This window comes from Bidens hawaiensis, unplaced genomic scaffold, assembly GCF_021521415.1.
Source record: "Bidens hawaiensis isolate Kalapana, Puna unplaced genomic scaffold, B.hawaiensis_p1.1 tig00016464_1, whole genome shotgun sequence".
NCBI lineage: Eukaryota > Viridiplantae > Streptophyta > Magnoliopsida > Asterales > Asteraceae > Bidens > Bidens hawaiensis.
The window spans coordinates 116,042-130,723 of NW_027492512.1; the positions used below are offsets into that span (position 1 = coordinate 116,042).

The 14,682-nt window shown below is 33.0% G+C and overlaps 2 protein-coding genes and 1 long non-coding RNA gene across 3 annotated transcripts; all 3 read right to left on the reverse strand.

The window, feature by feature from the left end:
• Positions 1 to 762: 762 nt before the first annotated feature.
• LOC143551608 (putative LRR receptor-like serine/threonine-protein kinase At1g05700) lies at positions 763 to 4,986 on the reverse strand. Its single transcript, XM_077042006.1, has 13 exons — positions 4,896 to 4,986; positions 4,274 to 4,820; positions 3,110 to 3,582; positions 2,899 to 3,034; positions 2,747 to 2,818; positions 2,597 to 2,668; positions 2,445 to 2,525; positions 2,178 to 2,344; positions 1,882 to 2,087; positions 1,688 to 1,814; positions 1,535 to 1,597; positions 1,255 to 1,444; positions 763 to 1,173 (listed from the first exon to the last, which is right to left on the reverse strand). Exons 1-13 carry the CDS (start codon positions 4,984 to 4,986, stop codon positions 801 to 803), a joined length of 2,598 nt encoding a protein of 865 aa, XP_076898121.1. The 3' UTR covers positions 763 to 800.
• A 3,411-nt stretch (positions 4,987 to 8,397) lies between these two features.
• LOC143551610 (uncharacterized) lies at positions 8,398 to 9,176 on the reverse strand. The gene is made up of 2 exons (XR_013138531.1): positions 9,097 to 9,176; positions 8,398 to 9,066 (listed from the first exon to the last, which is right to left on the reverse strand). It is a non-coding gene; the product is annotated as an uncharacterized LOC143551610 (long non-coding RNA).
• A 79-nt stretch (positions 9,177 to 9,255) lies between these two features.
• Positions 9,256 to 11,208, reverse strand: LOC143551609 (putative leucine-rich repeat receptor-like protein kinase At2g19210). The gene is made up of 3 exons (XM_077042007.1): positions 11,118 to 11,208; positions 10,395 to 10,623; positions 9,256 to 9,700 (listed from the first exon to the last, which is right to left on the reverse strand). The coding sequence occupies exons 1-3, from the start codon at positions 11,206 to 11,208 to the stop codon at positions 9,256 to 9,258; spliced, it is 765 nt and encodes a 254-aa protein (XP_076898122.1).
• Between the last annotated feature and the right edge of the window lie 3,474 nt (positions 11,209 to 14,682).

The following is a 14,682-nucleotide window of genomic DNA, read 5'->3' on the forward strand; positions in this document are numbered from 1 at the left end:
ACAATGGGAAACGAATAGGCCCAATTTTCTTGCCATTTCTCCAAATGTAGCGCAGACGCTTCACGCCGGAGTGCGAAAAGACCTATAAGCATCCGAACTCTCGTCGGCGTTAGTGTGAAATGACAAAAATACCGTTATAATTAAATAGAGTAAAATGTCGTTTTCGTTCTTATTGTTTGTTCATTTTTGTCAGATGCGTCCAAAATAAACTTATTTTTAGTCATTTATGTCCTCATGGTTTCTAAAAGACATAATTTTCATCCACTTTACTAACACCGTTAGCCCTTGTCAAATAAGATAGTGTAATTTGACAAGAGTACTCCTTACTAACATCATTTTAATAAATTATAGATATTGTTAGGATTCCTATGCATGTTTTAACAAACTTAATTAATGTAACGAAAATAAATAAACGCATGAACCGATCTTTGTAACACATTTTTAACTTTTGTTTAAACTTTGTTATGTTGTATGGTTAGTTTACAACAAAAAAATTTTTTGTTTAAATCAAAACAAAAAAATTAGAACATCGAAAACCATAGAGTACAGTTTACCTTTTGCTTTATGTTATATAAAGAAAACGGGTACATAACCACACATTAGGCAAAAGATTTTCTTGGTTGTATTTCAGTTTTTGCATTTAAATATTTATTTCTTTAGTTCAACTTAAGTCAACAATAAACACACACATAAGTTATAAAGCCTTTTATTGGCACTGTAACTTCAAAATACTATCTAGGAACATGGCTTTATTACAAATAGTAGAAAACATTAGACCAAAACACAAATTCAAGATTTGATTATCTAAGATTTGGACCCCCTATACTCTCCAACCTCAATGACATGTTATGATTTAGATTATTCGGTTTCGCCCCGTTCAAACAGTTCTTTAGATCCATCACCACATCATTCATGGTTGGCCTTTCGACGGATGAAGTGTCAACGCAGCTCATTGCCAACTCTACCACCTTCCACGCTGTATTAACTTCGAAATCCCCATGCAACCGAGGATCGATTATATTTTCAACACTTCCCTTTTCAACCATAGATTTAACCCAATTAACTATGTATGTGTCTGCTGATATTGCTGGTCTGCCCGTAATTAACTCCAGTAATACTACTCCAAAACTATACACGTCACTTTTCTCGGTCAACCTGTTTGTTGTGTAATACCTTCAAAACATAACTTATTTTAATTTAATTATGTAGACATTTTATTTGGTAAATGAAAAATGTAGAACAAAAGAAACTTACTCGGGGTCAAGGTAGCCAGGAGTACCAGCGATTACCGTCGACACGTGTGTAGCACCTTCGGTTGTAAAAGCTCTAGACAGACCAAAATCTGCTAGTTTTGCTTGTAATTTCTCGTTTAATAATATGTTGGAACATTTCACATCTCTATGGATTATTAGTGGCTTGCAACCATGATGCATGTACTCTAATCCTGTTAAACAATTACAAACTCATGGAACTTATAATATATATACATTTATGTGCTTGTAGAGCTTAAAGTTTTAAGTAATCTGATACTAACCTTGTGCTGCATCGTATCCGATTTGAAGCCTCTTTTTCCAACTCAAAACATTTTGACTCGCATCTTCCCAAGTAATTATTGCCATTAGTGATTGAACTTATATATATGGAAAGGGTTGATATTATTATTTAATATATTTGTAAAGAATGTTACCAAATAGATGCATTCCTAAGTTTCCATTAGCCATGTACTCGTAGATAATTCCCTTGTGGATACCATCATCGCAGTACCCGACAAGTGAAGTTATGTTTTTATGATGAACACTCATGAGAAGGCTGACCTGTAGTTCAATATGGTTTGAATAAATCATTTTTTATAAATGTGAATAAATGTTTATAGAAACTTACTTCTGCCTGAAATTCCTTGTACCCTTGTGCTGATGACTCCGAAAGCATCTTCACAGCAGCTCGGGTTTCCCCAATCAACCCGCTAAACACGGCTCCAAATCCTCCTTTCCCAATAACATTACTGAAGTTGCTAGTAATTCTTTGTATTTCTGAATACGTGAAACATTGATTTCTCGGTTCGATAAACTCGTCTCTTATGCTTGGATCTGCATTATTAGTTCAAATCATAGTTTCATAAAATTTCCCATGATTTACTTTTATGATGTCTGTTTTGTAAAGTTAATTATATTACAAACCGTGTGTTCGTCTTCTTTTTGTTATCCATAGGGCGGTCAATATGGCCAATACCAGGAATAATGCCGCACTTGTTGCTATCACTATAACAACAACGTTTTTATGCTTCTTGGTTTTACATGAACCCTTAAGACAAGCATTTGTATCTTGATCACCTTTCGCTTCAATACTGATAATTTAACAAATGTCAGAGTAAGTGAGGTGAGTGTTGATTTGCATTATTTTGTTTATTTTTTCTACCAAAAAAAAATGATGAATGAAGGGCTGACCTCAGCATTAATGAGCCATTCTTTGCCTTTTTTAGGAGTTCTGCTGGTAGGGGTCTTGTGAAATTATTTCCAGTTAAGTTGCTATAACATAGGCCATGTTATATAAAAATACAAAAAAAAATTGCATTAAATCTACTATTAAGGTAACTTACAGAGTTTTCAAGAAATTAAGAGAAGCAAGAAGATTTGGAACACTTCCTGTCAAGTTATTGTAAGACAGATCCCTGAAAATGAAACAATTATAGTGAGGCAAAAAAAACAAAATGATACTATAGACTACAATAATATAAAATATCACTTACAATGATTGTATCATTGTTAGATTAGCTAATGCAGGATTTATTTCTCCCGTCAATCCGCTGGATGACAAGTTCCTAAAATATGAAGTTTGTTAAAAAATTATTAGTGGAGAGTTTGGATATAAGTTATGATTGTGAATGGATGGTATGCATACATGGAAATGATCCTAAGATTATCTGTATCATTGCTGCAATTAACACCATCCCAATTAGAATCTTGTGGAACACACGGATCCCCTTGCCAGTTTCTTTTTAACCCGTACGTTGACTTAATACTCCACATTGTTGTAGCTAATGTAACAACATAGAGTAAGAGTGTAAGACGCTAAAATAATAATAACTTGGTAATTAATTATAAAGCTCTACCGTCTTGGTCTTGTGTTTGGCGTTGTTGGAGGCTTATCGGATTATAAATCTCGATGGCATTATACATGGGTGGAAGTGTTGAATCTTTTGTCCTGGCTATTTTAAGTTCATACGATGACGAGTTATAAAAGGAGGTGTAATATGTGCTAGTGGTGTGGTCAAGTAGAGTAATTGGTCCATCCCAGTATGCACCATTTAAATAAATGTTGATCTCTCTGGTCTGGTTGCTTTTCAATGTTTCAATTTCAGCAAAGTGAATGTACATAATAAACACCTCGGTTTTGTCGGTAGCTTTCCATGAATACAATAAATCATCTGTAGGGTTTATGGGTGTGACAGCAGTGCTCATGACTTTAGATGGTACCTTTTCTTTTGTTGACGGTCCTAAAGAAATAGGACTTGAAGTTACTACATTTCTTATGCCAGAATATGCTGTGGGATACCATATTCTGTCATATATGTCATCTGCATACCTGAATCAACAATAGGTGACAATCAAGTTGGTAATTTTCTTATATCTTTTTAAAGTAAAAGACAAGAAAAGTAAAAAAAAAAATATTAAAAAAAATGATATGATTGTCATTTGAATAACGAATTGGATTAAACTGAAAATATATAAGAATACGCAGATTTAAAGTACTCTACTTCGACTCTTTTCTTTATTAATTAAACTCAACACATAAAACTGAATACATAACCCTCTATTCAGCTTGTTGCCCGTTTGCCTGCCACTTTATTTTAATCGTTTTGTAATGTTTTAAAAAGAAAGTATATATATTGTTTTTCCTTTTAAATAAATAAATAAACTCTAAAAAATTACTTCCTAAACACTTCGAATAATAAATCAACCATTTAATTTAAACTCTCAGCTTAATCTTCAAAACACTTTATACGATTCACCTCTTGTATTTCTCGTTTGTCCAACCCTTGTTCCTATATGAAATCAAGATTATATCCTTTAATTTTTGTGGACATGAATTACACCAATTGCATAAAAACTGTATTAAGTTTTGGACAAAAACCGGTATAGGTCAATCCAAACCCTTGCCGCAAAGTACCTATAATCGATCTTAACTCAGCCCGAACCATTTATTAAAGTATGATCAACATGATTATAGCTAGAGTTATACACCAATAACTTGAGAGAAAATTTTAAATGCTGACCTTATTGTTTCAGTTGTACCAAAATTATCGCGCGCATATAGATTCAGCGATCGTAAATCTTTTGCATACATGGTGCTATCCAAAAGCCTTAACTCTAACGCTGAAATAAAAGGGTTTCCAAGGCCTATATTTACAAGGCACACATATATATAATCTGATGAAGTGAGGTGTATAATCTCGTAGTCCACCGCCAACGATACATTAAACTGAACTCTAGACCAATGATCATTTCCAAGGTAAAGGTCAAACTGTGGGGGTTGACCTTTAAAGTCATAGTTCCCGTAAGTAAACCTCGCCCGTATCAAATACCTATTCCCTTTCCCTTGTTCGGGTCTAAGCGTGTAGCAGTTTCTTGTGTTTTCAGGAAAGCTTCTGAGAGTGCTGAGCTGGAAATCTAGAGTGTTGGATTTGAATGTGGATAATATTTGTTGATTTACGCCACTGTCTATGAAATTCGCGTCTGAAACATAGTTTAAACCTGTCTTTTTATCAGTGTATTTTGAACCTTCCGGTATTCCACAATCTATGCTTATGAAACCTGCAAAGAAAAAAGTATATGTATAAAAGATAATGAATGTGTTTTATACAAATCTTCATTTAGCTAAAGTAAATTGTTCGGTACCTGATTGATCATCCTGGGCATGAACCATAGCTATGGTAAGAGCTATTTGAAGCATTAACAACACAGCAATGAAACTTCTGAATAATGCCATTTCTACAACAAGAGATGACAGATTGAAATATATCTTGAAATGGCATATATATGCATGCATATGTAAGATAATTGGCTTTATATTTTAAATATTAAGTTGTTTGTCTAGTTCATGCTTCTAGGATTCCAAAAGTATACCCCCCCCCCCCCCACCCCCCAAAAAAAATGTGCCTGTTGCATACTTAAAATCATGTAACCAAACATGACTTATTTATCTGAATATGTCAAATGGCCGGGTTGGCAAGTAATAATCAAGTTAATAGCGTGTTTACTGGGTTGGTGGGTTGTGAAAATATAGGTTAAACGGGTTAGTAGGTCCACCATTATAACTAAAATAGGTTGGCGAGTAAATTTGTTTAACTAAACGGGTACGCAAAAAAGTCAACCCAAACATGACCCATTTTTCTAAATGGGTAAGATATGCCAACCCGAAACCTGACTATCTTCGTGTCATGTTGGAATATAGTACAATTTTTATGTGATAGTGAGTTTTTATTTAGTTTACATTTTAGTTTAGGATTTATATAGTTTATTCTTATGATATAGAGGAGAATATATTTAGGAATTGACTAGCTCAAATTAAGATGCTTAAGGGAATGCTTGATGCTACTTAATGGTACACCACTAATTGCTTTGACCCATATAAACAAACATTACCAATCACTTTTCAATTTTTCACTTACTGGCATGAGTTGGCCTGGAGACAACAACTTGAATATTATGTTATCTTTTATCACTTTTCAGACATTACCAATCACTTTTCAAATTTTCGAGCAAGGGGTCTCACCGGAAGCAGCCTCTCTATTCCTAAAGGGTAGAGGTAAGGCTGTCTACATCTTACCCTCCTCAGACCCTTCTATAGCTTTGCTATTAGTGGGATTTACTGAGTACGATGATGATGATGATGATTATCACTTTTCAGCATATGACTAGGAGATATGAAATCAGAATTTTGCATATAATTGTCTAAAAATGTTAGTCGCCGAAAATATATAATACGAAGGGTTTTGTTTGAAGCTTTTGAGTGATTCTTGCAGCATATCTACGGATAGAGGTGCACAAAAAACTGGTTCCTCGATTGGTTATAACCTTCCTCATGGAAACCGGTTCCAACCTGATTAAACCGAACCTACCTGGTCAAACTTAGTCAAAAACCCGAGCAAAGCCAAAACATGTTTTTGACTTTTTGTTGACCAACCCGAATCTATTTTAAGTTTGGAACCCGTTTGTGCACCTCTATCTGTGGACCATTTTCATCCCTCGTGATCTTTTAGACAAAGTGTACCTTTTGACAATAGTGCTGTTAAAATCACGGTTCGGGTGAGTTGGATAACGTGTCAAAATAGGTGATTTTAGTGCAGGTTAGAATAGGCCGGGTTGGTTGACCCGGAACAATTTCCCCATAAATAATGCGATTAATTAGTAAAACAATTTACAGAGTTACTTGTTTGCTCCAAAAAAAATATATATAAGACATAATTAATTAAGATTCTCTTTTTGAAACAGATCACTAAACAGTTGACTTTCATAAGTTTAGAATGAGGAGAAAATGAAAAATAAGTAAATTATGAATCAGCTGGAACCGCAGAATAAACCAGATACTAATTCATGTATTTGATCCTTAAACTTTATTTACATTTAATGAATAAATGTCAATGGTTTTACCATTTCAGCATGCATAAAAGCAAAGAAACAAGAGTTATTTTGTTTAACTTCTGATAATTATTGTGCTCATATAAACATGTTGTCTTTTCTTTTCAGCAGTGATGATGGATGCATTCCTGAAAGGCTATCTGAGTTGAAGATAGTAGCTTCCTAGGTGTTCAAGCTCCCGGTTTCAAATGTTTGATTAGGTTAGTAGTTCAAAAACAGTTGGAACCAGTAAGTCTCTAACAAAAGGTGACTACTCAATATGTGTAGCTTAACTTAAATATGGATTTGTGATTTTAACTAATTAAAACTTTGGTGAAGTGATTTAATATGTGAAATGTTAGATAACACTAGAATATATATTGTGATACTGAGTTATATTTATCCGCCAATTAGTCTTAGGCAATGTTGTAAAAGTAGGTTTCCAAGGCCGAATACTCGCTACAAGGTATGTCGCAGAGACGAGTTTCTTTAATTCCGTCTAGTTACTAAGAATTGATTAAAGGTGGTCAACGTTAGTCAGAATCGCATTTAATCGGTAAACTTGGGCCGATTTTGGCTTAAAAAGATAAAACATAACTCGTATTTCTTTAATATTAAAAAATAAATATCATTTTTTTACTTAATGACTAACCATTTTTAGAATAATTTATTATTTGAAATGTATTTCTCTTATTTATATTGATCTTTTCCTATTTTGCTATAAATATTAGTAAATTTATGATATACGACATATATATAATATCCAAAAACTAATTTTCTTTATATTTACCATGTCCGAGTACTCCCAGTACTCCCCGAGTACTCCGAGTACACCCAACTCCCCAGTCAGCCGTCTAGGGTCCACCTAGCGACTTTTGCAACCTTGGTCTTAGGCATATGTTTTACATTTGATATATAATTTTCAGCATATGAAGGGACCAATAGCCATCTAGTTAAAAAGTGTTTTAAAGTGATCCACATATGTCGAAGTCGTTCAGGATTTATCGTACCCTTGGGAAGTTACATCAATAGCTCAACCATAATTAGTGAGAGAACAGTGAATAAATAATCTAGATGAATTTAATATAACTCATAAATTACAGAAAATTGTGTGTGCAAACAGCATTTAGTTCAACTCAACAACTTACAGAAATATTTTGTATTTTTATATGTTAGTTTGACGAATTATTTTTTTAGGTTTTTATGTTCAAATTTTACCAAAGGTATGTATACCTTAATGAACATATCGGATACCAACCAAATTCGTGTCAACCCACTGTAGTAATGAAGAGTAAAACCGATGTCTCGATTTCAACGCTGGTGATTTGCCAGCTGCCCCGGCGCATTGCGCCCAGTAGCGTAGCCACTTATAAGGGAGGGGTGTCCCCCGGCACCTGTGAAAATTTTTTTTAGTGTTAATATACCGAAAAATTCCAGACCGACCTCTGTAAAATTTTGGTACCAACCCCTATGAAACTTTGAAGTCGTACCCTGTATAATTTTAAGACGACCCCCATGAGATTTTCAGACTAACCCTAACAAAAAATACAATGACAATTTTATAAAATAATTATTTAAACGTTATATAAACAATTTTTCTATTAAATTTGACTTTAATATTAACAAGTCCATTAGTCCAATATCTATCCAACTTTTAAGCCCAAAACCCAATTCAAACCCTACTCAATTTTTAGCCCAAAATCCAGTTCTATCTTCTAAAATTTATTTTTTTTACCGCCTCTGCTGCCTCACTTCGTCCTTTCGATCGATGATAACTACATTAACATACTAACGCCAAGAAAAAAACAAACATGAAAAATCGCCACTATTATGAGTATGACTGCTTCAATGCGGTTCTAGATTTGCAAATCGAAGAGTTTGGGGACCGTTTTAATGAGGTAACATCCGACTTACTTGTTTTGTTGAGTTGTTTGACTCCTTGTGATAATTTTCGGGCATTTTCAATTGCAAAAATTTTACAATTAGTCGAGTTGTACCCATATGATTTTAATGAAAGTGATAAAAGAATACTCCCGGTTGAACTCGCGACATACATCGATAATTTGAAAGGAGATAAACGATTTAAAAACTTGAATGGTTTAGCAAGTCTTGTTCAACTGATGGTTCAAACAAAGAAACACCATTCCTTTACATTGGTGTATCGTTTATTAAAGTTAGCTCTCGTATTACCCCTTGCAACCGCAACCGTTGAAAGATCCTTTTCGGCGATGAAGTATGTGAAGTCCGATTTGCGTAATCGAATGGGTGATGAAAATTTTAAGCGACGGATGTATTTGTTATATTGAGAAAGACTTGTTTGTCAATGTTAAAGTAAATGATGTAATGGTTAGATTTCAAAAAATGAAAACTCGTAGAGAACAACTTTAATATATTTGTTATCTAATATTTTATTTGGTAATCTTTTTTTATATATATGACCCGACTCGACCTGATTCAACCCGACCCGATTCGACCCGACCCGATTCGACTCGACCGTTGTATTAGTACCGACCATAAAAATTCCCGACCCCTGTGAGAAAATTTTCTGGATCCGCCACTGATTGCGCCGGGTTAAAAAACTAGTTAAGAATAATAAAAAGCATATATTCTACTAGTAAATGATAAATATCTTACCATATTAGAGGTGTACTAGCTTAAAAAGCTCGAGTGCATTAACCATAGGAGGAAGTGTTGATCTTTTTGTTTCGCGTATCTTAAGTTCATGTGATAATGAACCAGAAAACTGGACGAACCATGTCATAACATCGTAATCATTACTAGAATTTGGCCCATCCCAGAGGACCCCGTCCGCATAAACGTTGAACTCTCTGGTCTGGTTTCCTATTTTACCTTCAACAACGTAAAGGTACATTAAAAACTCCTCGGTTTTATTAATAGCCGTCCATGAATACAATATATCGTCTGTTGCCTTCGCAGGTGTGACGGCGGTGATCAAGACTTTCGATGGTATATTTTCCATTGTAGATATCTCTAAATTATTGGGACGAGAAACTTTTACGTCTGCATACTCAAAAGAAGGATATCCAGGATTCCATATTCTATCGTATTTGTCATCTTTATACCTGCATCAACAATATATAGGTTGGGCATTAACTAGCTAATAGTGGACGTTTATATTATAGCGGATATGAAAACACTACAACGGATTAGAAATAAAATTCGCCGAAACTGTATTAGTAATGTACAGCCTCATAAATAGTTTTACTCAAAAAGTTTCCTTGTAACTGAATGATATAAATTCTGTAATCATGTCTTTTATAAAGACTATAAAAAAGTTTTGGACAAAAAGAATCCAGCATGTGACAAAAAGTACTCACTTTGAGTCTTTGATCGATAACTAAACCGAACCACTTACCCCCCCCCCCCCCCCCCCCTTCAATTAGTTGGTTGCACATGGGTTAAGATTATACATGAATAACTTAAAAGTTGAAAGTTGACCTGAGTGTTTCAGATGTGCCAAAATTTTCACGTGCGGTAAGAATCAGTGATTGTAAATTTAATGAATACATGGAGGTATCCAAAAGCCTTAACTCTAATGCTGAAATGAAGGGGTTTCCAATACCTATATTTACAAGGCACACATGAATGTAATCTGATGAAGCGAGATGTATAATCTCGCAGTTGTATTCAGATAAAAAGGGCGCAAAACTAAATTCAACTCTACACCAATGATCGTTTCCAAGGTAAACGTCGAACTGTGGAGGTTGACCTTTGAAGTCATGGTTCCCATACATAAATCTCGCCCGTATCAAATACCTATTGCCTTTCCCTTGTACGGGTTTAAGCATGTAACAGTTTCTAGTGTTTTCAGGAAAACTTCTTACAGTGTTTAGCTGGTAATCCAGGTTGCTGTATTTATAAATAGATAGTATCTCTAGATTTATGCCACTGTCTATGAAGCCCGCGTCCAAAACATAGTTTATTCCTGTTTTATTATCAGTGTATTTTGTACCTTCTGGGATTCCACAATCTATGCTTATGAAACCTGCAAAGAAATATAAAACGAAAATAGAAACGTTAATATATCATCATCATCATCGTACTCAGTATATCCCACAGATAGCAAAGCTACGTTAGGGTCTGAGGAGGGTAAGATGTAGACAGTCTTAACTCTACCCTTTTGGAATAGAGAGGCTGCTTCCGGTGAGACCCGCGGCTTGATAGTAGTTTTGCATCAAGCCTTAGACATAAGGCACATACACTCAACCATCGGGACACCGTCGATTGGTGCATGTACCCTTGTCTTTCGGCTATCAACGCCACCACATGTCACATGATGCCTGATCAACCTTCCGCCACTTTTAACGTTATTTTCACGAGATTCGTAAAATAACGTCAAAGTTAGTGCAATTTCACTTTTGCCCATCAGATGGTTCACACATATATATACATTATATGTGCGCACCGCAAGCAGGGCGAAATCGTTAATAAATGTGGTTCATAAAAATCATTCATTCAGAAAAGTAAATTGTTGAGTACCTGATTGATCATCCTGAGCATGAACCATAGCTAAGGTAAGAGCTACTTGAATAATCAACACCGCCGAATATAAAATTTTGAATAATGCCATTTCTACAACAACAGATACCGGGTTGAAATCGCTATGTTGACAATCTTGACAAGACATATATATGCATTTATGTTTATAAGATACTTAATTTTTAAATATCAAGTTGCTTGTATTATAAAACATGCTTATAGGATTTAAAAACTAGTGTTTATGATGGAATCTAGAAGTTAGACTACTTCTAGCGATTATTAGATAGTAAACCGCGCACTACTTCACTTCCCGTGATTATCTTCAGCTAAGGGATTTAGGCGGGAACCAAACACCACTTAAAATTTCTCAAGGGATGCGTCGGGTCTGACCTGTTTCCATCTGCGAGTATCACCCTTAGCCAGGTTTGTATCGTGTAATAAAATAGTTCTTAATCTTTAACGAACGGAGACTAGAAAATAATAAAAATTTTGTAACGTTAAGTGATATATCATGGGAGATTTATTTAGTTTAAATTTTATGTGATAATGAGTTTAATAAGTCTACCTTTAAGTTTTATGCTTTAAAAGTTCAAGGGAATTTTTGCTGCTAAATTATGATACACCACTCATTGCTTTGATTAGTATTTAATTAAAAGTCATACAGACTACAGTTTATGCTTACTGCTAATTAGTGGTAAACCACCCATTGCTTTGATTAGTATATAATTAGGAGTCCTACAGGCTGCAGTTTATGTTTGTCCATCACCATGAGTTGGCCCGGAGACAACAACTTGAAATATGATAATACTACGGATTATTTTTGACCCGTTTTATTTGTAACTTTATTTTTGTATTCGACTCGTTTATAAGCAAATACGCAGTAGCCCGTTTTCTTTATCCTACATGCTTCCTTCTTCATTCTACAATCCATAATAAGACGCCTTAATATAAGAAGTTAGACTACCATCGACTATTCGACTTGCATATCGTTGACCAGCAAGACTATACGCCTTAAACTTTGTTTAATTGATAGATGTTAACGGTTTGACCTGCATAACCTAAATGATAACAAGAGTTTCCTATATAGCAGATGTCTAAGGACGCTTGGGTAAGTCTCGGGGTCCTTGTTTTGTTAACCATGAGAACGTGTTACTAGAATACATACGAGACCTTTTCAATACCATGCTAACCTACGGGACCAGGAAAATAATCAACTTGTGTTGGGTAGTTTGTCTTTAAATATATGTGAAAACATTATGGTGTATTTAATGAGGCAATATAAAATATTGAGATTTTGGAGGCTCTATACAAGTTTTATAATTATATAAATATCAAAATAAACTTAGTAATAAGGATAAGGGGTTAGTCTCCTTTAAGACTCCATTTTCATTAAGAACTTTAGAAACCAATGTAGACCACTCATTTTGTTTTAATTTTGGATGTTTTAAAATAAATAAGAAGGGTACAATGGTAACTATGAATTTGTTTCTCTCTCCATTTTAGTAATTAGATAATTGCCTATAATTTCTCCTTGGTTAAACTTATTAATCAGGTAATTAATATTTCTTCATATTATCTAACAAAATGACGGAAGAGAACTGATAGGAAAAATACTTGTTTATGAAAATAATTTACTTTATATATAAAGTGTTAACTTAAAAACGAAAAACAAGACTATAGATATTGTTAACATATATGTAAATGACTTTCACTTCTATTTAAATATTTCTTTAACCTAAACATATGCATTTCTACTCATCTATTTCTTTTTGGTTGATTTTCGTCATATTTTTAAAGCAACCCAAACACCCCAGTTGAATAAAAAACTTGAAACAAAAATTGTAAAAACCATAACGAATGTGAAAACAAACACCGACTAAAAAACTTAATAAAAAGGTAAAGAATGATTAATTTAAATAACTTGAAAGTTAAAACAAATTTCTTTGACTGTTAAAATAATAAATAAAAGTAAAATTAAAATTTAAATTTTTTTTAATATAAGTAAACTAAAAACAATTATTGTTTATGCATGGAACATTGTTTTACATATGTGTAAAGTTTACTATTTACATATATGTAATTGTTATGCACATGCGTAAATAACTATTTACGTATATGTAAATAAATACAAAAACAACAAAATTAAAGGAAGAATGAAATTTAAAATCATAAAATGTTGAGCAAATGCAATTAAAATTAAAGCTTAAATTAACTATTGGCCTGATGGTTGTGTTATGTAGTTTAAAACTTTAAACGCGGACATCGGTTATTGCAAAGTTTTGGTTAATGATTATCTCTTCATGAACATTGTTTATTGTATTAGATTAAAATATAATAACTATTTAATATATTTACTCACTAAACTGCAATGACACTGTGCAACAAATAAATCTAAAATGCAGTGAAGGATTAAGTTTTTTTGTTTTAAAAGTGTGTAACCGTGATTTAAGAGAGAGGGTGATAAATTTAAGGGTTAATTAATAAAATACCACTATACCCTTCTCTTATATAAATAATTACCTTTTAACTTTAATTTAATTGCTATAATGCCACAATTGTTTTTAACCAAGTATCTATCTATAATATATATAAATGAAAACATAAAAATCCTACGTGTCGCGATGTGGTCGCTCTCTCTTTTTTTGAAGTCACTAGATTTGCTTGATTTTTAAATTGAGGCTTCTCATGCATTTGACCCGAATTCATGGGCATGGGTCTTACCAAACCCAGATATTTCTTAAACGGGTTATAACATCTCATTAAATTAAAAATTATTCTCATCAAATTATTGATGTAAAAATCCTATAAAATAGGATACTAAAAATTAATATCTTATTTATTTTAAAAAAGATATATATATTATTTAAATTAAAAAACCAATTTTATAGTAAAAAAAACGGGTCTTGGGTCTCATCAAACCATAAGTATATTATTAACTTTCATAAATATTAATTTATAATTAAAAAACTAATTTTATTGTAAAGGAAATAAACGGGTCTTGGGTCTTATCAAAACCATATAACTTTTAAATCGGGTTATAATATCTCATTTATTTGTGAAACAATTTATTGCCAAACAATAAGTATATTATTAACTTTCATACAATAAAAAAATATAAATTAAAAAAATAAATAAATATTACAATAAATAATATAGAACAACCCTCGTAATACGGGGGATAAAAACTAGTACTATATATAATACACCAAAGAAGAGCAAATTAAGACACCAATTTTAAGTAATTTACAACACTTAAAGCATGAGGTACATGTGTTAGTAAAGGTAAACATGTCTTTTAAACACAATCCATTCAACTTACAAGTTTGGTCCCTCATCTTTAACCATATTATGTTTTTAATTTAAGTTGTAAACTAACTTCCTACCTATGATTTTTAAACGCCTATAGCCTTTTCATACGTTAATATTTTTATAAACAAATTGCACCATAAAAACGAGCATTTTATTCTCTTTAATTTGGATATGATATTGTTGTAATTTTTTCCATTTTAAATAAATTAATATGTTACGTAGGGGTGTTCAGTGTCGGTTTTGATGGTTTTTAAGT